Source organism: Labeo rohita, chromosome 12 (genome assembly GCF_022985175.1).
Source record: "Labeo rohita strain BAU-BD-2019 chromosome 12, IGBB_LRoh.1.0, whole genome shotgun sequence".
Lineage (NCBI taxonomy): Eukaryota > Metazoa > Chordata > Actinopteri > Cypriniformes > Cyprinidae > Labeo > Labeo rohita.
Window position 1 is genome coordinate 27022556 of NC_066880.1, and position 25606 is coordinate 27048161.

The window sequence follows — 25606 nt, forward strand, 5'->3', positions numbered from 1 at the left end:
CGTGTCAAATAAGATGCTGCTTTTCTCCTCAGGTTTACGGGAAATTAACTCTTACGACAGGTGGAATAATCGCAGCTGAAGTCGGATCTTTTCAAACTCTTTTTGGCTTCCACAGAACTTTCTTCCCTAAATGACTAAATGCAAAGGTTTGTACTTTTTCTTGAACTTTGGCCATGACATGACGGTTCCTCTTTTAGCTGTTATTGTTTATTGTTTCTGTTGTTTTACACTATATGTTTTCTCTAGCTTTAACAATTGCTTATCTTTGCAGGAAGGTATTTCCAGCCAGGAACTTTTTTCAAAAAAAGTTAAAAATGTTTAGCTTTTTCTGATTATTAGTCAGAAATGGTTTGGAATGTTTTCAGAAAGTATAAACCAGAAAGTACAACTCTGACCTACAGTTTACATAAGTATGCAAATGTGCAAAGTCAAAAAGTACATTGTCACTTAATATTACATGATATAAATGTTTCTCATGACCCTAATAACCAACGATATAAAGACATACTTATATTCTTAGTATTTAGACAGTTATACACTAGCAGTCAATAAGATTTTTAATGTTTTTTTTTTTTTTTTTAAATATGAAATTGCAGTAAAAAATCGTTAAATGTTTTTACTATTTAAAACAACTGCTTTCTATTTAAATATATTTTAAAATGTTATTTTTTTCTGTGCTCAAATCTACATTTTCAGCATCATTACTACAGTCTTCAGTGTCACGTGATCCTTCAGAAATCATTCTAATATGAATTGCTCAAAAGTGATGATAAAGACATTTTTGTTACAAAAGATTTCTATAAATGCTGTTCTTCTGAGCCTTCCATTCATCTAAGAAACCTGAAAAAATTCTACGTTTTCAACTTAATAATAACGTTTCTTGAGCAGCAAATCAGAATAACAGTGATTTCTGAAGGATCATGTGACTGATGCTTAAAATTTAGCTTTAAAATCACATGAATAAATTACATTTTAAAATATATTCGAATAGAAAACAGTTATGTTAAATAGTAATATATATATATATATATATATATATATATATATATATATATATAATTATTATTTTTTTTTTTTGCTGCACTTTGGATCGATCAAATAAAAGCAGAAGAGACGTCTTTAAAAAAAATTAAAATCTTACTGTTCAGAAACGTCTGACTGGTAGTGTAAGTTAGGACAAAAGTTTTTTAACATGAAAAAAGAGCAGTTTAGATTGGTTTGACATTTTTGGTCTCAATTTTGTTATCCATTATAATAGGAAATACGAGTAGGCGTGTCCAGGTTTTTGGTGCATTAAGCACTTTTTTATTTGGTGCATTAAGTACTTGTATACTAGATGATTTGAACAAATTTGACTCTGAAATAAATAAAAATAAATCTAATAAGTGTACTCATCTGGAACGGATTAAAGTCACTGCATTAATGCAACAATATATTTCAAAATCTCGTTATTGACTTGTTCAAACTTGCTGTTGTTTAACCCCTTTAAATAACATTTTCTTTTAATGGTCGTCTCCGCCATCTAGTGGACATTTGAGGTAAGAAACTCTTGGAGGGACGTATGCAATGACGTCAAAATGGGAAATCGAAACTGACATGGATTTCCCGAGTAATGTTCAACATCTGATCGTACGGCACAATCTGTAAATAAAGTAGAGTATTAAAGCAGCACTGACAAGCAAGTCCGTCTCATCGTCCTGACGTCTGAAGACTTCGCTGATAAACACAAGAAAGGTTAAGTTACAGAAAGGTAAGTGACGATTAATTGACGTTGTTTTTGTTACTGTACTTATGGCTTATTTTATGAATCCTGAGATCGTATTATGCATTACATTGGCTGTCTTCTCAAGCTATGGCATTTTTAAAAATGAAAGTGTCAACTGTGATATGTAAGACAGTGCTTATAACTATTAAGTTGATGAATTCAGTCAAACATTAAGAGTACAGAAGGAAGTATAGTATTCAAGGGTTTTTGTTTATGTTGTGAGAGTTTGTATATGACTGTAAGGATGTTTCAGTGTGGTTCTTCGGTTGTGTTGTTCATACAGGTACATTGATGGTTCAGGGTGTATAGTCTGATTGCATCATGGCCCAACCAAAACCACTCTTCGTGCCCTGGTTGTATGAACAAATCCAAAGTGGAAACTATCCTGGAGTTTCTTGGACCAATAAGGAACTAAGACAGTTTAGCATTCCCTGGAAGCACGCGTTAAGACAGGACTCCAACAGTGCTGATGTCCTCATATTCAAGGTGAAAATAAACATGATTTGTCATGAATCATGAACACATTTCTGTTTTTCTCCATGGTGCTTAATGAGTGTCATATTTATTTGGCATTCCTTGTGAAGAAGTAGTGTTTAACTATATTAAATGTGCGCAGTGCTTCACGTCTTAAAAATAGAGTGAAATAGGAGGCTAGTTATGTGTACACTTTCATCACTTTTAACACACTTTTAACAAGTGTGACCCTGGACCACAAACGAGTCATAAGTGTCAATTTTTCAAAATTGAGCTTTATACATCATCTACAAGCTGAATAAATAAGCTTTCCATTGATGTATGGTTTGTTAGGATAGGACAATATTTGGCTGAGATACAACTATTTCAGTATATGGAATCTGAGGGTGCAAAAAATTCAAAATATTGAGAAAATGGCCTTTAAAGTTTTCCAAATGAAGTTCTTTGCAATGCATATTACTAATAAAAATTTAAGTTCTGATATATTTACAGTAGGAATTTTACTAAATATCTCCATGGAACATGATCTTTACTACATTTCCTAATGATTTTTGCCATAAAAGAAAAATCGATCATTTTGACCCATACAATGTATTTTTGGCTATTGGTCCAGGGTCACAAGTGCACTTTGTCATAATGTCAAATTAAAAGTTTTACTTTAAATTGTTTTGTCGTACTTTAAAGTACACTATTTTAATGTGTTGACTAACATACTAAAGTACATGATTGTAGTTTTAACTATAGTGTTATTAGTGTAGACTATATTGAAAGGTTATATTTTTAAATGTACTAAACTGCATCTTTATACAAATCACTACATATATGTAAGTACAGATTTGTAACACTGATACAAATGTGTAATTACAATATTTTAGTGTAGCCTACTATAAATGCTTGTTAGTACATTTAGCAGTACACTTAAAACAATGTAAGTAGTTATGAAATTATGTGTAAGATGTACTTACATCTTACTTAAGTGGATAAAAAAACTTTTAATTTCCATGATCAGCTGAATGTAATATTTTTGGATTTACTATTAAAAAAAAAATCTAAAATAAATAAATAAATAAAATTCATTTACAATTAAATGAACAGTTTTTACAGTTTTTAAATGTACATTACATGCAATTAATGGAAATTAAACGTTTTTTTGTATCCACTTAAGTAAGATGTAAGTACATCTTATACATAGTAGGAAAGGTAGGATAGTTTACATTTTTTTTCTTTTTTTGACCAAGGATGGCATTTCACATTAAAAATAAATATTTTCAAATTTTTAATACCTCAAGTTGCTTCAAATAAATTATAAAACTGTGGTAATGCAATGCATTTATTTAGTATATTATTGTTAATACCTTATAACCTACTGTACTCCTATTACAGTCAACATTTACACATTTCTATTCATTACAATCAAGCAACACTGCATATTGCATTTAATATCAGTAATGCATCATTAAAGATTTTTAAAGTACCTTGGAGTATCAGATAAATACTATCATACCTTTCCTACTATCAAACCTAAAATGATTCAGACACCAGATTTAATTTTTGATTTTTTTTTTACTAGTGGGTGCAAGACACTATAGTTAATTTATGTAAGTGAGGATAGCAAAATAAAGTAAACTGTGACATATTATAGCCAAAAGTTCCAGTAAAATTGCTAAAAAATTTGGGACCAAAAATTATTCAGAGAAGAAGTGTTTAAATATTTTTTCTTTAATTGCTAATGCAAACTTTTTACACCACAGACTGAACAAAATTAAGCATTGCTTGGTAATTGGTAAACAAAGTATTGTAAATATTGTCATATTAACAGTTTCCTGAATAATTTTTGATTGATTGTAATCCATTACATACCTTTCTATCAAAGTCATCTGACATTATCAAGATGAATTTGTTCTGACACAGTTTAGCTCTGAGTCCTTGTCATATTTTATTACCATTTTCTAAACTATAATGTATAAACTGTGATAATGTGAGAAATGTTGAAGGTGTCTGAATACATTTTGGTTTGACTGTATGTCAAAGAAACACGGTATTACCATCAAAGCGGATGTGGGTAGTGGCAGTAGTATTTTTCTTCTGATATCTGTATTTTGTCCCCGTCAGGCGTGGGCTCAGACGAGCGCGGCTGGAGATGGCAGGATAAACGGAGATCACTCGGTTTGGAAGAGAAACTTCCGTAGCGCTCTCCGTGCTAAAGGCTTCAAGATGATAATTGACAGCAAGAACGATTCCGCTAATCCACATAAAGTCTATCAGTTTCCATCTGAACCTCATTCTGCAGGTAGGAAACATCACACTTGTTGTTGATGCCATTAAGAAGATGGATTGAACGCTTAAATCTGATATTTGTTTTCTCTCCTCTCCAGCTTCAGGATCTGAGGGCTCTCAAGAGACTGATGTGAGTATCTGTTTCATTACAACTTACAACTTTAATCTGTGTTTGTCGGGTTTTTCTTTAAAGCTCTCTCAAATAAATCAGATAAGACATACAAACACTGACTTGGGAAATTTGTTTTCCATTTTTAGTTCTCACCAGAACTATATGTGGATGAGAACGACGTGTTCTCAAGTAAGGGAGCATTTTTATACTTAGCCATGCTTTTGTTATGTATTTGTGAGTTTGGCCTTTTCGTTGTGATGACGGTATGCTTTCATTTTATATTTTTTAGCACATCCACAAGGTTTGGAGCAAGATTTCACGGGACTAAACCTTCAGGAAAGTCCCTCAAAAGGTAGACTGAAAAGGCCAGAAAAGAGGATCTATTTTTATTATAGCAGGGTGTGAGACAAAGCATAATGTGCAATAGATGAACTTTATGATTTCATTACCTTTAATTAATTTTTTAAAATTCTCTGTATGGTTGGATAATGTTTACCATAGCATTTTATACTATTGCATTATAATATACTAGTATTGTTTTGCAACCATGCCAATAAAGTACTTTTAAATTCCAAAAAAAAAAGAACAAAAAATGTATTTATTATATATTCATCCATCCTGGAAAGGAGATAGTTTTTAAATTATATTATATACACTACCAGTCAAAAGTTTTTGAACAGTAAAATTTTTAATGTTTTTTAAAGAAGCCTCTTCTGCTCACCAAGCCTGCATTTATTTGATCCAAAGTACAGAAAAAACAGTAATATTTAGAAATGTTTTTACTCTTTAAAATAACCAATTTCTATGTAAATATATATTTGAAAATGTAATTTATTCCTGTGGTCAAAGCTGAATTTTCAGCATCATTACTCCAGTCTTCAGTGTCACATGATCCTTCAGAAATCATTCTAATATGCTGATTTGCTATTCATGAAACATTTATTATTATTATATACTTTTGTCAATATTTAAAACAGTTGAGTATATTTTCGTTAGGATTCTTTAGTGAATATAATTATGCATTTATCTGAAATAAAAAGCTTTTGTAACATTATACACTATACAATTCAAAAGCTCGGAGTCAGTATTTTTATTTATTTATTTATTTATTTTAGAAAGAATTTATAGAAATTAATACTTTTATTTAGCAAGGATGCTTTAATTTATATAATAATTTATTATAATAATAATAATAAATGATTTTTTGAGCAGAAAATCAGAATATCAAAATGATTTCTGAAGGATCATGTGACTGGAGTAATGATGCTAAAAATTCAGCTTTGAAATCACAGAAAGAAATGACATTTTAAAATATATTTTAAATAGTAAAAATATTCAAAAAATATTGGCTATACTTTAGATCAAATAAATGCAGGCTTGGTGAGCAGAAGAGACTTTTTTAAAAAACATTAAAAATCTTACTGTTCAAAAACGTTTGACTTAGTGTATCAGAATAAATATATCTATACACTATCTGTCAAACATTTTTTAAGATGTCTCTTATACTCATCAAGGTTGCATTTATATAAAAAAAAAAACAGCAAACAAAAAACAAACAAACAGTAAAAACAGTAATTTCGTGAAATATTATTGCAATTTTAATGAACAGTTTTCTATCTGAATATGTTTTCAAACCTAATTTATTCCTGTGATGCAAAGCGGAATTCGGTGTCACATGATCATTCAGAAATCATTCTAATTTTGTGATTTCATGATTTTTTTAATTTCATGCTTAATTATTATCAATAATTATTGGTACTCAGTTAATAATGATTATTATTATCAATAATGAAGACAGTTGTGCTGCTTAATATTTGTGTGAAAACTAATACTATTTCAAGGATTATTTGATGAATAGATGAATAGTAAAAACGTTTTTTTTTGTAACATTAGAAATGTCTTTGCTGTCACTTTTATAAAAAAAGTAATTAATAATAATTTAAATGTACTTCAAACTTTTGAATGGTGGTGTATCACGGTTTTCACAAAAATATTAATCAGCAAAAACTGTTTTTTAAAAATGTCACATAAGAAATATAATTTCTTAAGAAGAAAATGATTTCTGAAGGATCATGTGACACTGAGGACTGGAGTAAGGATGCTGAAAATTTAGATTTGATCACAGAAACAAATTACACTTTAAAAAAATAATTAAAATGAAAATTGCAATAATTTCGAAATATTGATGTTTGTACTTCATGTGATAAATACAGCATTGGTGAGCATAAGGCACATACAGTATATAATGTTTTAAAAGACAGTGTACAGTGTATGTGTACAGCTTTTTTCATTTTTGTTCCAGTTCATGAAGTTTGGCCTCCAGATCAGTTATATCTGGGGCTCGAGGAACAAGTACTCTTTCAAGAAACCAGTCAGTGTCAGGAAACCCAGTATACCCATTATCAAGTAGTGGACCTTCATGGACAGTTTTCTCCAGCTGAGGGTGCTGTTGGTGGTTTGGGGCAGAATTCGGCATCTGAGGGGGCGACGGCTGCAAGTCATCATTCGCCAGCTTATCAACCAGATGGTGAAGGTGTGGGTCATCAGGAAAGCGTTCCTGTTCAAAAACTGGGTAAGTGGATCCCATAATCATCACATATTCACAACGATTACTGGTGTTTGATTACTCACACAGCTTTATTTCTATTTATACGTTTTCTTTACAGAGACGTTTTTTCGGATTAAGGTTTATTACAAAGGGAAGATGGTGAAGGAACAGTTGGTGGAGAATGATGCTGGTTTCAGACTGATGTATCAGGGAAACATGTTAGTATTTTTGTACTTGAGTCACCACTGATCTTTAAATTCGCAATACAGATGAAAACTAACACAAAACCATTTACTCCCACAGGGACGAGGCCAGCGCAATGGGCAGTGCTGATCTACCAGTGGTCACACTACCTTTTCCAGAAAATATTCCAGATCAGATCCAGGCCAAGCATACAATTGATATTCTGAATAATCTGGGCGGTCTGGAGATCAGGAGATTGGACGGCGTGGTTTGTGGTCACCGTTGGGGATCGAGCAGGATCTATTGGGGTCTATGCAAACATGAAAACAGCCAAACACCCAGAGAGCTCTCCAAAAACAAACCTGAAAACATCTACTTGTTTAAAGATTATTTATCAGGTGAGTTATACTGTGTTAGACGTCAGATTTCTCCCAGCCATGCTTAATCAAGATCAACTGATTAAAAAGCCAGATGAATAAATGTGGCAGATGAGTACGTCATTGAATAGACATTACAAAAAAGCAGCTTTAGATGTCAGTTTATTGCCTATTTCCATATTATTATTTTAATATATGAACATAAATAAGAACAGTAGGAAAATGCCTTGTCAGTTATAATGTGCGCTGCATGTCTAATGATGTCTTTCCTTTAGGTTTGATGAGCTTTATTCAGAGAAGCCGTGAATCTCCTTCTTACACTCTTTACTTCTTTCTGGGAGAGAAGTGGCCAGACCCCAAAATGAAGCCGTGGGAGAAGAAACTCATCATGATAGAGGTTAGGACTGGGCAAATTACATTTTACATTAATTTAATGTTAAAATATAATAATATTTGACCCTGGACCACAAAACCAGTCGTAAGTAGGACAGGTATATTTGCAGCAATAGCCAATAATACATTGTATGGGTCAAAATTATTTCTTTTATGCCAAAAATCAATAGGATATTAAATAAATATCATGTTTCAGGAAGATATTTTGTACATTTCCTACTCTAAATATATCAAAACTTCATTTTTGATTAGTAATATGCATTGCTAAGAACTTTAATAGGAATTTTCTCAATATTTTATTTTTTTTTAGTTGTATCTCAGCCAAATATTATCATATCCTAACAAACCATACATCAATGAAAAGCTTATTTATGAGCTTTCATATGATGTATGAATCTCAATTTTAATAAAATGACCCTTATGACTGGCTTTGTGGTCCATGGTCACATATTTAGGTTTTTAACATTTACCCTATAAAGCCTACTCGTATCATATTTCATTCGCAAATTTCTAAGTCCTCTAAATATCAGCATTATCTATTTTGCTGAAAAACCTGTTTTACACAATGTAAAACAGTTGTCTGGTTGATAGTTTATACTTTTATAGCAAGTAAAAGGTATTTTAGTATAATTGTAAAAATGCTAAAAAAGCATTAAATATAATTTTACTAAGACATATTGTTTTGAGATATAGGGTGACAACAGATTTGTGTACATTTCATCTTTATGCATTTATACTGTTAAAAAAAATGTAATTTATTTACATTACAAGCTTACAATTTCATCACAATTTAATCTTACTTTTTGGGCATATAAATATCAACATCTGCACCAAATTGAATATTTCTGCACATAAAATTTAGGTGTTTTTTCCTACTACATTAAGATTTTTAATGTTTTTTTTTTTTTTTTAAGAAATCTCTTTACAACAACTGCTTTCTATTTGACTATATTTTAAAATGTAATTTATTCCTGTGATGCAAAGCTGAATTTTCAGCATTATTACTCCAGTCTTCAGTGTCACATGATCCTTCAGAATCATTCTAATATGCTGATTAGCTGTTCAATAAACATTTTTATTATTATAATTATAAATGTGTAATATTAATAATTATTGATAATTATAAATATGTAATAATAATAAATATTATTATTAATATTTAAAACAGTTAAGAACATTTTTTTTTCATGATTCTCTGATGAATAAAAATATCCAAAGATCAGCATTTATCTGAAATAAAAGGCTTTTGTAACATTATACACTATACCAAAAGCTTGAAGTCAGTATAATTTTTATTTATTTTTTGGAAAGAAAGTATATAAATTAATACTTTCATTTAGCAAGGATGTTTTAAATTGACAAGTGATGATAAAGACATTTATAAAGTTACAAAAGATTTCTATTTCAAATAAATGCTGTTCTTCTGAACCTTCTATACATTAAAGAAACCTGAAAAATTCTACCCAGTTGTTTTCAACATAATAATAATAATAAAAATGTCTTTTTTCAGAATATTAGAATGATTTCTGAAGGATCATGTAACTGGAGTAATGACGCTAAAAATTCAGCTTTGAAACCACGGGAATAAATTAAATTTTAAAAGTTATTCAAATAGAAAACAGTTATTTTAAATAGTACAATTATTTCAAAATTGGACTATTTTTTGCTGTACTTTGGATCAAATTAATGCAGGCTTGGTGAGCAGAAGAGACCTTTAAAAAACATTAAAAATCTTACTGTTTTTTTTTTTTTTACTGGTAGTGTATATCATACTAGATGGGCCATTAAACTTTTATGTATCAAATATGATATTCAACAAAAAAAAAAAAAAAAAAAAATTGTTAAATGAAATACTATAATATGATTATTATTAGTATTATTCATAGTGAGGTATTCTTACTGTGTTTAGAAACACACCTTACCTGTAGAATGCCTCTTGTGACTTATTGCTTCATTTCTATTGGCAAGTTCTTATAGACACCAATTAGCGCATTGCAGTTTAAAAACAAGTGATTTTAAGATGTTGAAACACAATCAGCAGTAAAAGAGTACTCATTTCACCACATGAAGATGGTGCTTATATAGCACAGCAATAGTTATTTGGGTGCTTTATAGGACTTGAACGGTTAAATACACACATTTGTATGTGTTGTTATATTGCCCACCAATAGTGTGTTTTTGAGTACATAAAATAAAAAAATAACTGTATTATGATTTATTTTCATCTTTCCCATTTTTTCTTTGCCATTTGTTTAGGTTGTTCTGACTTCACTGGAGGTTTTGAATACAATAGCTGTATCAAACGGGGCGTCTTCACTGGAATCAGTGGAGCTCCAGCTCTCTCTGGAGCAAATGATGGAATTGTGTTAGAAAGTTCGACTGTGGCTAAGCAGAAAGACTTGACTACACACATATGTGGCTCCAAAATTGAAATGATTTCTTAAACTGTTTACTTAGTGGTGACTTCATGGTTAATTGTATTTATTCAAGGTGTGTGGACTAATACTGCAGAGTAATTTCAATAAAGGTACAAAGGAATGATCAGTGATTCAGTAGATAATAATAAAAAAATGAGTTTACATTTGGAGTTGTATTTTAAAAGGATGGATTTCCTAGTTGTGTGCTATCATGAAAGAACAACACAAAAACATTTAACTGCTAAAATCCAAGTTTTTGTCTGTTTTTACACTACTATAGTTTTCTAATATAATGTTGTTGATATTTACAGTATGTTCTTCAATCATTTCCTGACCTGAATTTCATTGTTGTTATACCTTTGACAATTATCTGAATGTGCACTGTTGTTCCAGTGACGTGGCGGGTTCCTTCCTCTTTTTCAGCTGATATGAACTAAGTAGCTTACACTTTGTGTCATGGTTTCCGGTTGTGTAAAACCTGAAAATTTCAGGGATTTTTATGTTTTTGTTTGAAAAGCATGCAAGGTAATAAGTCATGGAAACGTGGCGTACGCTCTGTTCTAAAACATTTCATTGGAAAGATATTGATTTTTAAGAATAAAACCTGTTGGCAAGCCATTGTATTTGTGAGTGAATCATTTGAATCACTTCTATTCAATGAATCAATCAAAGTGGTTCACACATCAGTTTAACATTTAATATTCAGATATGGAGAGGGATTTGGACCAGTGAGATTTCACCGTGGGCGGAGCCTCCCGGTGCTACACAATGTAAATAAAAACCAAGAATCCCACAACATGTTTTGTTACCTGTTTAGGACACTAGAGGATACAACAACTAACTTATATTAAAGGAGAAGTTCAGTTCCAGAACAAAAAATTACAGATAATGTCTTCACCCCCTTGTCATGTTCATGTCTTTCTTTCTTCAGTCCTTCTTCAGAAATTATGTCTTTTGAGGAAAGCATTTCAGAATTTTTTTCAATATAGTGGACATCTATGGTGCTCCGAGTTTGAACTTTCAAATGCAGTTTAAATGCAGCTTCAAACGATCCCAAATGCGGTTGTAAACAATCCCAGCCGAGGAAGAAGGCTCTTATCTAGCGAAACGATCGGTTATTTCATAAAAATAATACAATTTATATACTTTTTAATGTCAGACAGACACACTATGGTTTTATCATTGATTCTACATTCACTGAAGATAAATAAACATTTAAAGGAATATTTAAAGAACATACAGTCCTTCACAGTACATAAATGCATTGACTATTTGAATAATATCGATGTAAACATATTTATATATACGCTACCTTTCAAAGGTTCAGTACGATTTTTTTTAATGTTTATGAAGTCTTTTATGCTTTTTGCAAGCAGTAAAAATTGTGAAATATTATTACAATTTAAACTAAATGTTTTCTATGTGAATATATTGTACAATTTTATTTATTTCTGTGGTGCAAAACTGAATTTTTAGCATCAATACTCCAGTCTTCAGTGTCACATGATCTTTCAGAAATCATTTTAATATGCTAATTTGCTGCTTGATTGTCTGATTATTTTTGTGGAAACTATTATACACTTGTATTTTTCTTACATTTTCTTACATTTTTTTACTGTTACTTTTTATAAATTTCATGCATCCTGCCTAAATAAAAATATTCATTTATTTAAAAAATCTTATTGATCCAAACTTTTAACCGGTTGTGTACTAACTAATTAAAGTGCCTCAATTAATTAGATATATTTAAGTGGAAGACTAGGTGATGTTACTATAAAGACTATATATAATAATATTAAAATATTATTATTATTATTTTATCTATTCCATTTCGATCATCTGTTCTGATTCTACTCCACATTCTCCAGGTCATCATGTTCTTCCTCCGATTTCCTCTCCTCCGCCGAAAGGTCTCTGAGGTCTGACAGCGGCACCAGCTGACCCTCTTCGTTCAGTCCCATTGGCTGAATCACATTATCCCTGTTTAGGAAAAGACGGAAGCGTGTTAAAGCAATATTGTTTCTAAAGCAGGTATTTTGATAAAAGGTTTTTACGGTTCCTTACTTTGAGAGTTTGTTAAAAAGGCTGATGAGCCGGTGAGCCTCCTCCTCTTTCTCCTCATCCGTCATTCCCTCCATCGGATCAGGCTGCTCCTCTTCCACCTGTCCCGTCACTGGATTCACTCTGTCTTTAATCTGCCGGTACTCCTCGGTGTCCGAGTCTGAATCGCTAGAGTACTTCGTGCCTGATGATGTGGCCTTTGACCTTTGACCTCCCAGCAAACCTCTAGTGGCCAGAAGTCCAGCGGCATTTCCGTATCCAGTGTACTTCACGAAACGACTCACTGGAGTAGCCAAGAAAAAAAAAAAAACACAGCTAAAGTCAAAAGTTTACATACACCTTGCAGAATCTGCAAAATGTTATTTTGCCTAGATAAGAGGGATCATACAAAACGCATGCTATTTTTTTATTTAGCACTGACCCGAATAAGATATGTCACATAAATGTTGTTTGTATATAGTCCACAAGAGAAAATAATACCTCATTTAAAAGTTTACATGCACTTGATTCTTAGTACTGTGTTGTTACCTGAATGATCCACAGCTTTTTTTTTTTTTTTTTGTTTAGTGATAGTTGTTCATAAGTCCCTTATTGTCCTGAACAGTTAAACTGCCCGCTGTTCTTCAGAAAAGGTTTTTCAGCATTTTTGTTTATTTGAACCCTTTCCAACAATGACTGTATGATTTTGAGATCTGTCTTTTCACACTGAGGACAACTGAGGGACTCATATGTATCTATTACAGAAGGTTCAAACGCTCACTGATGCTCCAGAAGGAAAAACAATGCATTAATGGAGGGTGAAAACTTTTTGAATTTGAAGATTCGGATAAATGTAACTTATTTTGTCTTCTGGGGAACATGTAAGTATCTTCTGCAGCTTCTGAAGGGCAGTACTAAATGAAAAAAATATGATATTTAGGCAAACTAAGAAAAATGTACACATCCTCATTCCATTCAAAAGTTTTCACCCCCCGGCTCTTAGTGCATTGTTTTTCCTTCTGGAGCATCAGTGAGTGTTTGAACCTTCTGTAATAGTTGCATATGAGTCCCTCAGTTGTCCTCAGTGTGAAAAGATGGATCTCAAAATCATACAGTCATTGTTGGAAAGGGTTCAAATACACAAAAATGCTGAAAAACCAATGAATTTGCGGGACCTGAAGGATTTTTCTGAAGAATAGTAGGCAGTTTAACTGTCCAGAACAAACAAGGGACTCATGCACAACTATCACTAAATAAAATGAATGTAATTTTGTTATAAAATTAAAAGGTTTAATTGGCATCTATGGTTCAATGACGAACCTTTAACATCCATGGAACCTTTCCATTAGACAAAAGCATCTCTAAAGTGGTCTCTAAAGGTTCTTCAATTTAAAATTCACATAATTGCTTTTAATTTAACCTTTTAATTTTTCGTATTCTCTTGCAGAAAAGGGCTTTTATATAAAAGAAATATTTTTTCCATGACATAAAAAAGAGATTTAAATTTAGAATTCTGAGAAAAAAATAAAAAATGTTGTGAGAAAATTAGAATCCTGAGGAAAAAGTCTAAACTGTGTGATAATAGAGTCGCGCAAAAAAGACAGGCTTTTCTAAGAGCTGTTCATTGAAAGGTTGAACCCAAAATGGTTCATCCATGGCATTACTGAAAAAAAAATTGAAATCTATATTTTTAAGATTGTAGTGTGTTTTTGTATGGAAGATGTATATTTTTACAGAATATTGAGAGGGATCTGTGGGTAATAGTGTGTTTCTGCGCGTTACCGTTCTCCTTGCAGAGCACGAAGAGCAGGTCAGCAGCGCAGTGTTTGAGCTCAGTGTCCAGGTTGGTCATCAGCCTGACCAGACGATTCCTCATGGTGGTTCCCTGTTCAGGTTTAGTGCTGGCATCTCTTAACGGAGGCAGAATCTGCACTCGACAAGAAAATACATGCAATTTGATATAAAACCACGCAGGGTTTTTTAGACGATGTGTTTCCTGATCAGAATTTGAAGTTGCAGTCATGCCTGTTGTCTGAGGTAGTGTCTTGTGTCTCTGTGAGCTCTGGAGCACTCAGTCAGCAAGTTCAGTACAGGAGTCAGTCTCTCTTTGACCTTTTCACCCTGGGTGTTAGAAAAGACACTGTATGACAATGTATTTTTCCCTATGAGGTTCACTATTAAAGACCAGGTCTTTAATGCCAAATAACTATAATAATGGTTATAATTTATTATTTATTTGATTTATTTTCCTCTCCATTTTCCATCCTCTCTTACCCTTATAATTAAATGCTCCAAATCTTTAAGAAATTTAAATAAAAATGCATTAAGAAATGACAATATAAGCACAATATAAACTACCATTCAAATGTTTGCGGTCAGTGAGATTTTTTTCCCTTCCTCCCTGTCTCTTTACCTGCTCTAGCTTTCTCTCCATGTACATGAGCAGGTTGTGCACACAGTCCATGTTGGCTCCATTCATCTGGTGTGAGTCTGGACCCAGAGGCACAGATACCAGAACGTCTAGACAGCTCAACGGGAGAGCAGACAGCATATTTGCTGCATGCCTGAGAGAACGACAGAGAGATGAGGACAAACGTATGCTCAAATCTGTTCAGCTTCAGTCGAATGTTCCCTCTGTCAGTTTATAAAATGAACTATGAAAATTAATTGTTCATATGGGTACAGATGATAGTGTATCCATAGAGTAAAGCAGGCACAGACAAACATGTCTTCCAGAAGAAGGAAGAGCCTGTGCTCACGGTGACACTGGTACAGTTGAGGCACACAGAGGCCCACTGTGGTCAATTTAGAGATATGAGAAAAAAAACTTTGAAAAAGTCCTGTCTAATTCCTCATTCTTTTAAACAGTCACAAACAGCTCAGACGCAGGTGTTATTGAGGGAAGGCAGTTACACATCTGTCAGCCAAAACAATATGTGCACTACACATGTGATCTGATTCTCATATTTACTGGTTTGTTTATCACCTGCAATAGTGTAGTCTTAATGTGTTTTTTATTTTATTTTATTTTATTTTTTTAAGATTGCAATTATTATTCTATTATTAATAATTGAATAAATAAATAATAATTGGACTCTTACTTGTCTTCTTTGTATTATCTTTTACTTTGTCTGTGTGTGTGTGTGTGTGTGTGTGTTTGTCTTGGTCTTCTCAATCATGCCAGTAAAAATTAGCATTTGTCAGCCAAATTAATATATGCACTACACATGATTCTCATATGTATTAATTTAATTTAATTTAATTTAATTTTATTATTTATAACACCTATTATTCTTTTGAGATTATTATAAAAGTTTAATGTTAATAATACATTAATATAATTGTGATATTTTTATTATATTTATATAACATTAATATAGTAATTATATATATATATATATATTTCTTAATATATTTCTTATATATATATATTATATATACTGAATTAATATAATTTAGATTATTTTTTTATTATATATATATATATATATATATAGTATTACATTTTTAATAATACTAATATATTAATTATATACATTATATTACATTTTTCCTGTATTGATTTTGTGAATCTTTTTTTTTTTTTTTTTTTTTGACATATAAATTATATTTGACAAGTAAAAACACCAACATTTTCAATTAGTACATAATTAATGCTACAGATGCTGTCGATAAGGCTTTCATTACATTTTTAAGTATTTATTATCGAACAATTAACAATATTTATCAAAACTAACCCTTTTAATTCATCTGCAGCTTCCTCCTCCTCACAGGAGACCATCAGACAGTGACGCAAAACTGCAGCCAGATGGCGATAGAGAGACGCATCGTCCTGAAAAACACAAAGTGAGCCTTGATGTTAACAGTTATGGTATATGAGTTTATTAAGTGCACAGTACAATAGTGTCATCACCATCGGAAACATCACATGGTGCCATAATATTAGCTGTCTGTACGACAGGTGAGTATGAAAATGTCTGCATACACGCACCTCTTCAGGTTCTTGAGTGTGTGTGCTGTGTGTGATATTAAATAGGATCTTGAGGGCCTCCTGAGCCTGCTGTGAGTCCTCCACACTTATAGGAGGTGCTGCAGGATCCAGTACGACCTCATACTGATCCTTCCACTGGACTGATAAACTCTTCTCCAGCACTGTGGTCAACAGCGGCACTCCTCCCTCCTACACATTAAGAAAAGGTCGAAATAATATATACATGAATAAGTGTGGAGCTGGAAATATTTTATGCTCACCAAGGCTGCATTTATTTGGTCAAAAATACAGTAAAAACAGTAAAATTGTGAAATATTATTACAATGTGAAATAACTGTTTTCTATGTGAATGTACAGTAAAATGTAATTTATTCCTATGATCAAAGCAAAATTTTCAGCATCTTTACTCCCGTCTTCATTGTCACATGATCCCTCAGAAATCATTTTAATATGATGATTTGCTGCTCAAGCTGTGATACATTTGTTTTTCAGGACACTTTGATGAATAGAAAACATTAAGATTGTAACACTATAAATGTGTTATCTGTCACTTTTAATCAGTTAATGTGTCCTCACTGACCCCAAATGTTAGTGTACATGATATAATAGCAGATTTGCTCACAATTCACTAAAATATTAGAAACTAGAGGAAGAAAAAGTAGATACTTGTTTCAGCTGCGCTCTGAGTTCAGGTCTCAACGCCGTCAGTAAGAACATGAACCGTAGTGCGTAAAACTGACCACAAGGGGAAGATGCGGAATGAAACTCCTTATTGAGCTTTTCTGTCAGACCACACAGGAGACTGGAAAACGGCACAGTTAAAGAGAAAACAAAATAGCACATGATATGCAAATGTTGCAAATACACAGTACTTAGTTTCAGTGAATACAGTGGCCCCAAAAACACTTAATGACCAAATACAATGTATGAATTTCATTGCATTAGCTCATATGCCTTTTTTTTTTTTTTTTTCAAAACTAACTTCACTTAGCTATTTCTGCAGTGACTTGTAACCCAGTGGTCAAGCTTTCACTGGTTAACATGAAAACGCAGATGGAGTCCAGTCATAAAAAAATGGAATATTCTGTATAACACGGAATGTTATGGAATTTGGTAAAATTGCAAGTTTACATCTGGCAATTCTGACTTTATTTCTTACAATTCTGACTTTATAACTTGCAATTGAGAGTTTTTAATCACAAAATTCTGAGAAAAAAGTCAGAATTGCATTTTTATCTTGAAATTCTGACTTAATTTCTTGCAATTGTGAGTTTATATCACACAGATTTTATAACTTGCAATTGAGAGTTTATATCAAACAAATCTGAGAAAAAAAGTTAGAGTTGTGAGTTTGTATCCCGCAATTCTGACTTTATAACTTGCAATTATGTTTGTATCACAGTTCTGAAAAAAAGTCAGAATTATGAGTTTATATTACACAATTCTGATTTTATAACTCGCATTTGCGAGTTTATATCTCACATTTCTCAGAAAAAAGTCAGAACTGCAAATTTGCATCATGCAATTCTGAGAAAAAAAGTCAGAATTGTAAAATAAAAATTATTATTATTATTATTATTATTTTTTTTTTTTTTTTTTTTGAGTGCTGGAAACGGGCTTCCATAGCTCTGAGAGTCACTTCATCAGCATTTCACCATTTTATTTGATAACATTTTAGTCAGAAAGACATTTAAAGGTCTTCACTATAACCTGCCAAAATAAAAGTTTGGTATATCTTGAAGAAATTATGACATTTATGACAAATATAATAACAGTAAAAATGTAGTTCAGAGTAATAATAATAATAATAATAATAATAATTAGTTAAATAAATAAATAATTTAAAGAGTAAATAAAAAACCTCTGTTTGAAAGGAACTGTTTAATTTCCATTTGATTACATTCTAAAACTAATTATGTAATTAAGTTATGTTTTATGCATTCATTTAATTACCAACATTTTTGATTATTTGTATTAAATCCTAAGAGAAATTAAAACAGATGAGACAGAATTTCTGGGGAAAAGTATTTGAAATTAAACAAACAAACAAATAAATAAATTACATTTCATAGGGCACTATAACTGTAAAATTGTGACATTTGGAAATTGTTAAGGTTTTATGAATTCAGTTGTTTATGATTCAGTCATTTCTTTTTGTTCAATTCAATTTAATTCAGTTCAGTTCATTAAAAAAGAATCTGGATAAATTAAAATGGAATACACAGAATTAAAAAAAAAAACAATAATTTTGTGAAAAACTTTTTTCACAAGTTAAACCCCTGCTGGTAGATATTGTAACTACACAGTTTGACAGCAAATAACTTTTTTCTGCACAAGCAATTCAACTGGAGCTTTGTATTGTGTGGGGCCCACATTTTCATTTTTCACAGTACTGATGAGGAAAGAGGTGTTAGAGTTTGTAACTGTAAGTTGAAATGGCTCATACCTGAGTTCACTGGCTCTCTCTTGTGCCCAAGCACTATTGTAAACAATGTTACAGAAGATTTTCATGACTTCCTTCCTGTTGCCTTCATCATCAACTTTTTCTTCTTTTTCCTCCTCTTCCTCTCCTCCTCCCAGGCTTCCTCTGCTGTCTCTTTTACCAGGCGTGAGAGCTTTAAAAACGCTGCTCCTCCGGCGAGAAGGTCCGAGGCTCATGTTCGAAAAGGTGCTGGCCTTACGCTCGCCACACCAGTCGTTCGGGCTCCAGACCGTGAGGTCATTGGCATCACCGCTTGCGGCCCCGCAACCATCATCTTCCTCATCGTCGCGATCGTCCTCATCCGCTCGGCCCAGTTTGCTCTCAGAAATGGCCTCGATGATGTCATTATAGGGGTCGGCGTCACCGTCGGCGTCTTCTTTGGGAACGGGTGCGTTGCTGATGCCGCCTAGGTGTGCTAGAGTGAGAAGCGCTCTGTCAGTGATCAGAGGGCCCAAAACCTTTTTGTCCCTCGAGAGAATCCGTAAGGATCTCAGGCATACTTTCAGCACACGCCCTTTCGGTTCAGTCCGGAGGAACCTGATCAAAACCGTAGCCAGAGCCTGAGGGAGAATGAAGAAAATTAAACAAAGGCGGAAACTGGTTTTAAAATGGTTTAGGTGTGTATTTGTTTTTAAGGAGCCAAGGTTACCTGTCTCAAAATGACATCTGGGTTACTGGATTCGTCGTAGTCTGAATCCGAGTCTGACACATAATCCCGCACTTTATTCTTTCGGAACTGCAGTTTCCAAAACAACAACAGAATGTATTATGGAAACAAAGCACAAATCATGGGTGCTGCTAACAATGCAGAAACTGTACACTGCACCTTTAAACCTCTGGTGTTCCTCACTTCAAAACAGACCGAAGACAATGGGTGTAACATTTATTTATTTATTTATTTATTTATTTATTTTAAAGGACTAATTCACTTCCAGAAATCCTCAAACTTTCTTGATAATTTACTCATGCCCATGTCATCCAAGATGTTCATGTGTTTTTCTTCAGTCGAAAAGAAATTAATGTAATATATATTGTTTCCAATAATATTTACTCTTTAATAACTTGTATTTTCAGGGGATGTCATGGTACTAAACAATATTTATATATAAAGTAATACAGATATAATATACAAGTTTTTTTGCATTAATTACCAAAATGTTTAATAATAAATATGTGTGTGTGAATTCTTAAATTGTTAAAGTTTTATGAATTTAATAGATTAGACATCCTTTTATTGAAATATTATTTAAAACAAAAAATTGGGAAAAAATACAATGGAATTTGAAAACAAAACAAAACAAAACAAAACAAAAAAGATTTCATAGGGCTCTACATGATTTAACACCTGCTGGTATATCCTGTAAATACACAGTTTGGTTGGTAAAAAAATAAAATAAAAGTATTTATGAATATATAAAATAATACAAATATTAAAAAAAAACCCACACACATTATTTCCAACAATGAATACAGTTAATATTGATCTATATTAATGCAATTTATATATAATATGGATTCTAAGCCAGGGGTTTTCAATCTTTTAGATGCCACAGACCCCCAAATATGACCATCATTGTGTGAGAGACCCCCATTCTAAAATGTAAAAGACATTTATATAGTATCCCCATTCTAAAATGTAAAAAAAGACATAAATTACAGTATTATTATTTTTTTCTAAAACAAATATTTCTTGTATTTAAATCTTTTTAATCTAAATGTTTACACTATTTTAGTAAAATCATTTTTATTATAAGAAAGTCATTTTTAAAATTTATTTTTTTAATTTTTGGATAATTTATTTATTCTTATTCAATCATAATTAATTATTTTAATAATTATTATTTATATTTTTTCTAAAACAAATATTTAATAATAATAATTTTAAAATAATAAATTTTACATTTATTTTAAAAATTATCTTTTTAAGGACCCCCTAAATGGCCCCCTGGGGGGTCCCCGGACCCCAGTTTGAAAAACCTATGTCTCACACTATAAAAAACAAGAATTTGTTTCCCAGCTACTATAAAATTATAAGTTCGGTCAACTCAAAAAGTTTAGTCAACTTAAAATGTTAAGTTGTACTAAGTGACAACTTAGATATTTGAGTTCATTCAACTTAAAATTTTAAGGCAGCTGGGTAACAAGCTCAGGTTTTAAGTTTAACAAAGCAAATTGTTTGTTTAGTCAACTCAAATATCTCTGTTTTCACTTAGTACAACTTAACAGTTCAAGTTGACTGAACTTAAAATTTTAAGGCTGCAGGGTAACAAATTATTTTAAGTTGACTCAACAAATTGTGTTTTTTGTTTTTTACAGTGTAGGTGCCATCTGGTGGGAGTAATATAAAAAAATCATATGTAATACCATAATGTAACAACTAGATGCCTTATATATATATATAAACAATTACTTAGGGGTTTTCATTTTCTAGTTTCTTATAAGGGTATTTTCAGTATTATTTCACCTTTTTAAATTCAGAAATTTTATTTCGTAAGGTCATCATATTTGACCACAAAGTTCACTATTTTTTTATATAGCAAGCACAAGTAAAAGTCACCAAGTTTGTACCATTATGATAAAGTTAAATAAATAAATAAATAAATACAATTTCTTCAGGTTAAAATGGCCAAAAACCACCAAAGGGTTGACAAATGTCAAATCCTTTTCAAAATATTGGTAGTTTTAGGAAATTCAAGAATGTTTTCAGAAAAAGAAAATAATACCTCCTCCAGCTCCAGCCTCTTTTCAGTTTCAACAAGCAGCCAAACGACGGAAAAATGAGAACATCATTAAACCAAGCCAAAAGATAAGACAAAGAAAAAATATATTCAGACAAATGTGTGTGTATATTATAAGTGTGTGCTTTGATTTTGCATAATCAGTGACAGAGCTAAAGAACCAGGAAGAGAGAAATATATCCCAGATATTGATATTTACTTTATTTATCATTTTATCATTTATCTATTTATTTCTAAAGCACTATTAAAACAACAGAGCTTTGACCAAAGTGCTGTAAAATAATGAAAAAAAGTCCTTAGATAGAAAACAACAACAACATCAAAACACAAATAAAACACCAAAAACAGTACAAATACTGGAGCAACTCATTGTGGTTGAGACTGAAATCTTAATGTAAACTCAACAGCACAGCATAACTCTAACTCAGTGATGTTAACACTTTTTGAAGCTTCAATATGTTTCAACATTTACTGAGGGTGCAAAAATTACACTAAACCATCATGACTTTCTAATGTTAATTCAATGCAATTAACGTACACACATCAGCACCGAGTTGCTATCTGGGATGGATTTAGTATGGAGCTTATGGTCTAAATATTAATGAGCTGCAGGATGAGGATCAAGTCAACTGCAGTATCAGCAAACAACTGAGGACATGCAGGAACATTTCCTGCCCAGAGGCTCAAAGAACTGTATGACTTTCATATACAGAAATCTTAAATATGAGACATCATTTCAAGGAAACCTCATTTCTAAATGTGTATGTGTGACTGCACTCAAACATCTCTTACTTTTCTTTTCTCCCTCTCCTCCAAATCATAGAAGAAACACTGCGCATACTAGGAGAGAGCGAAAACGTGAAATTAGAAATGTGAGTTTTGAGTGCACAATAAAGTAGATTGTTTTGTAACGACAGGTATTAATATATTGGTTTTGTAGTCACTGGACTGAACATAATCAGTCTTTGGTTAATTGTAAGTACCTCTCGATTAAATTGCTGTAGTTCTGCTTTCAGTCCTTTCTGATCGTCCTGTCTGATACACTCGATAATCCTCTCTATATTCATCACTGCATGAAAACACAAACACACACACATAAACAAACAATAAATCATCTCTCAAAAACATCTAGGGTTGGATACAGAAAAAAATGAACAGTTTTATGGAAATATCCAAATCAAATCAAAGCTCATAAATGTAATCAATACATTATTAAAGCAAACAGGCAAGCCAAAACATTCTGATATATAACATTTTTAATTCAACTTTTGATTTACAACTAATAACAAATGTAATAAATCTATTTTTTTAAATAATTTACTATAAAAAATGAAATATTACATTTAGAAAATTACATTCTGATATATATATATATATAATTTTCAATTCAACTTTTGATCCATAATTCATAAATAATGTAATATTTGATGTAACAGATGTAATTATTTGTAATTGTACATAATAAATGTAAATTCTAAATAATGTATAAATAAATAAATATATCATTTACTATATAAAACGCAATCATAAACATATGTATTGTGACAGACATAATGTAATCATTTGTAATTTACAATTATTTATTTTAAATCATTTACTATAAAAAATGAAATATTACATTTATAAAATTACATTCTGAAATATAAAATTTTCAATTCAATTTTTGATTCATAATTCATCATAAATGTAATAAATATAATTATTTGTAATTTACATAATAAATGTAAATTCTAAATATACAAATAAATAAATATATCATTTACTATATAAAACACAATATTACATTTAGAAAATTACTTTCTGAAAATATAATAATTTAGATTTAATGTAATAGAAGTAATGTAATCATTTGTAATTTACATAAATTTATAAATTAAAAAATATATATTATTTACTAAATAAAATGCAATATTTTAAAATTACATTCTGAAATTAACATTTTCAATTCAACTCTTGATTAAAAATTCATAATAAATATAATATATAATATTCAAATGTATTGTAATAGATGTAATGTATTCATTTACATAACCAATTTACATAATAAATATAAATCCGAAATAAATATAAATTATAAATTACATATATCATTATTCAATTCAATGTTTGATTAAACATTTATAATAAATGTAATAATTTATATGTAATGTAATAGGTGTAATCATTTGTAATGTACATGATAAATGTAAATTCCAAATAACTGATAAATTAAATCATATAAATCATTTTCTATATAAAATGCAATATTTTAAAATTACATTCTAAAATACAACATTTTCAATTCAATTTTTGATTCAAAATTCATAAATGTGATACATGTAATAAATATTAATGTAATAATTTGCAGTTTAAAAATGTTATTTTATAAATGTAATACTGCAAATTATATATATATATATAAAGAGAGAGAGAGAGGGAGAGAGAGAGAGAGTGATATTACATTAATAAAATTACATTATATTACATTTATATACATATAAACATACTTAATATACATTTCTGAATAAATAATTTATATTAATAATAGAAATAGCACAACAGAATCCTTATCAAGACAAGAATATGACATTTCCATATCAGACACACAAATGTAAGTACGTATAAAAGACAATTTCAGATTTCCCTCCACTCCAAACATTATTTTAGTTCATCCTCTTACCTGTGAGCATGTCTTCACCTGAGTATGCCATGCAGGCTGCTGGATCCTTACAGTCTTTAATTTCTATAGGATTTGAATCAGTTGCTCAGTGCACCTGCAGGCCTTTTATCCAGCTCTCTCTCAGTCTTTTTCTGTCTCTGTTTACCTCCAGCTCTGTCTCTACCCTGGTTTGTCCGTAATCCTGCAGTGCATTAGTTATGCTCTAATCCTTTAATGTCTTTTCACATCATCTCTATTCACTCACACTATAAATAACCTAACAGCAGATCCAGGCGATGTGCAGTGACACACAGTAACCACAAGGTGGCACTTTGATTGTAGTGACTTGATGGCCACTGACTGTTACAAGGTCTAAATATCATAAGGTCTAAATATCATTTAACATAATTATGAATCAATCAAAAGATTAATAAATGTGAGATAATACACTAGTTTGTATTTGTTCGTAAATTGTTTTAAATGATACACCGAAATTCAATACAGTAATACATTTTTTAAATTTTTCATTTTTTATGAAGGTGTCAGTTTTTAAATAGTTTTAAATTTTATTTAGTTGATTTAAAATAAATAATCATTTACTCTTTCACAATTCACTGGACGAAAACTGTATATGCATATTTTGAACATAATTTCAGGTTTTCCTAAGTCATAGTTAAAATTTAATCATGATGCTTCAAATTACAAGTTATTCTATTAGATTTTTTTGGAAAAAATGTCAACTTTAATTATCTTGATAAAGTACAGTTTCTCTACACAGTACATTATATTGGGAAATCATCTACTAGCCTTCTTCCCAGAGGGCTGAGTTATGCTTGCAATTCTGTTTGGCAAATGTTAACATAATAATGGCTTATTACATTTATTTTGTCTATATGGTATATATTAGAGGCATGTATTACTACATTTAGCTCATACAGCCATATAGTAAAAGGTAACGACATTTACATTTATGTGCTTTGTGTGAATAAACATTTTAGTACGTAAAAAAAAAAAAAAAAAAAAAAAAAAAAAATTAAATAAACAGTCATGTAACTGAATTTGTCATGTAACTGAGCCAATGTGTTTCCTGACAGGATGATACACATCAGTACCTAAGGCCAGAAGAAGAAATGACACACAAACACTCATACATGCCCAAACACATGCACAC

At 31.1% G+C, this 25606-nt stretch overlaps 2 protein-coding genes across 2 annotated transcripts; one reads left to right on the forward strand and one right to left on the reverse strand.

The window, feature by feature from the left end:
* Positions 1-6: 6 nt before the first annotated feature.
* On the forward strand, positions 7-11146 carry irf3 (interferon regulatory factor 3). Its single transcript, XM_051123879.1, has 12 exons — positions 7-146; positions 1527-1750; positions 2049-2251; positions 4352-4529; positions 4615-4646; positions 4775-4817; positions 4918-4980; positions 6931-7200; positions 7295-7394; positions 7480-7757; positions 8012-8133; positions 10386-11146. The coding sequence occupies exons 3-12, from the start codon at positions 2087-2089 to the stop codon at positions 10497-10499; spliced, it is 1365 nt and encodes a 454-aa protein (XP_050979836.1). The 5' UTR covers positions 7-146; positions 1527-1750; positions 2049-2086; the 3' UTR covers positions 10500-11146.
* Positions 11147-11242: 96 nt separating this feature from the next.
* si:dkey-94f20.4 (synembryn-A) lies at positions 11243-24685 on the reverse strand. The gene is made up of 14 exons (XM_051123878.1): positions 24457-24685; positions 22781-22866; positions 22590-22637; positions 21783-21800; positions 19709-19795; positions 19024-19619; positions 17244-17379; positions 16578-16766; positions 16324-16418; positions 15000-15150; positions 14612-14707; positions 14369-14513; positions 12611-12890; positions 11243-12526 (listed from the first exon to the last, which is right to left on the reverse strand). The coding sequence occupies exons 1-14, from the start codon at positions 24485-24487 to the stop codon at positions 12397-12399; spliced, it is 2088 nt and encodes a 695-aa protein (XP_050979835.1). The 5' UTR covers positions 24488-24685; the 3' UTR covers positions 11243-12396.
* Positions 24686-25606: the final 921 nt, after the last annotated feature.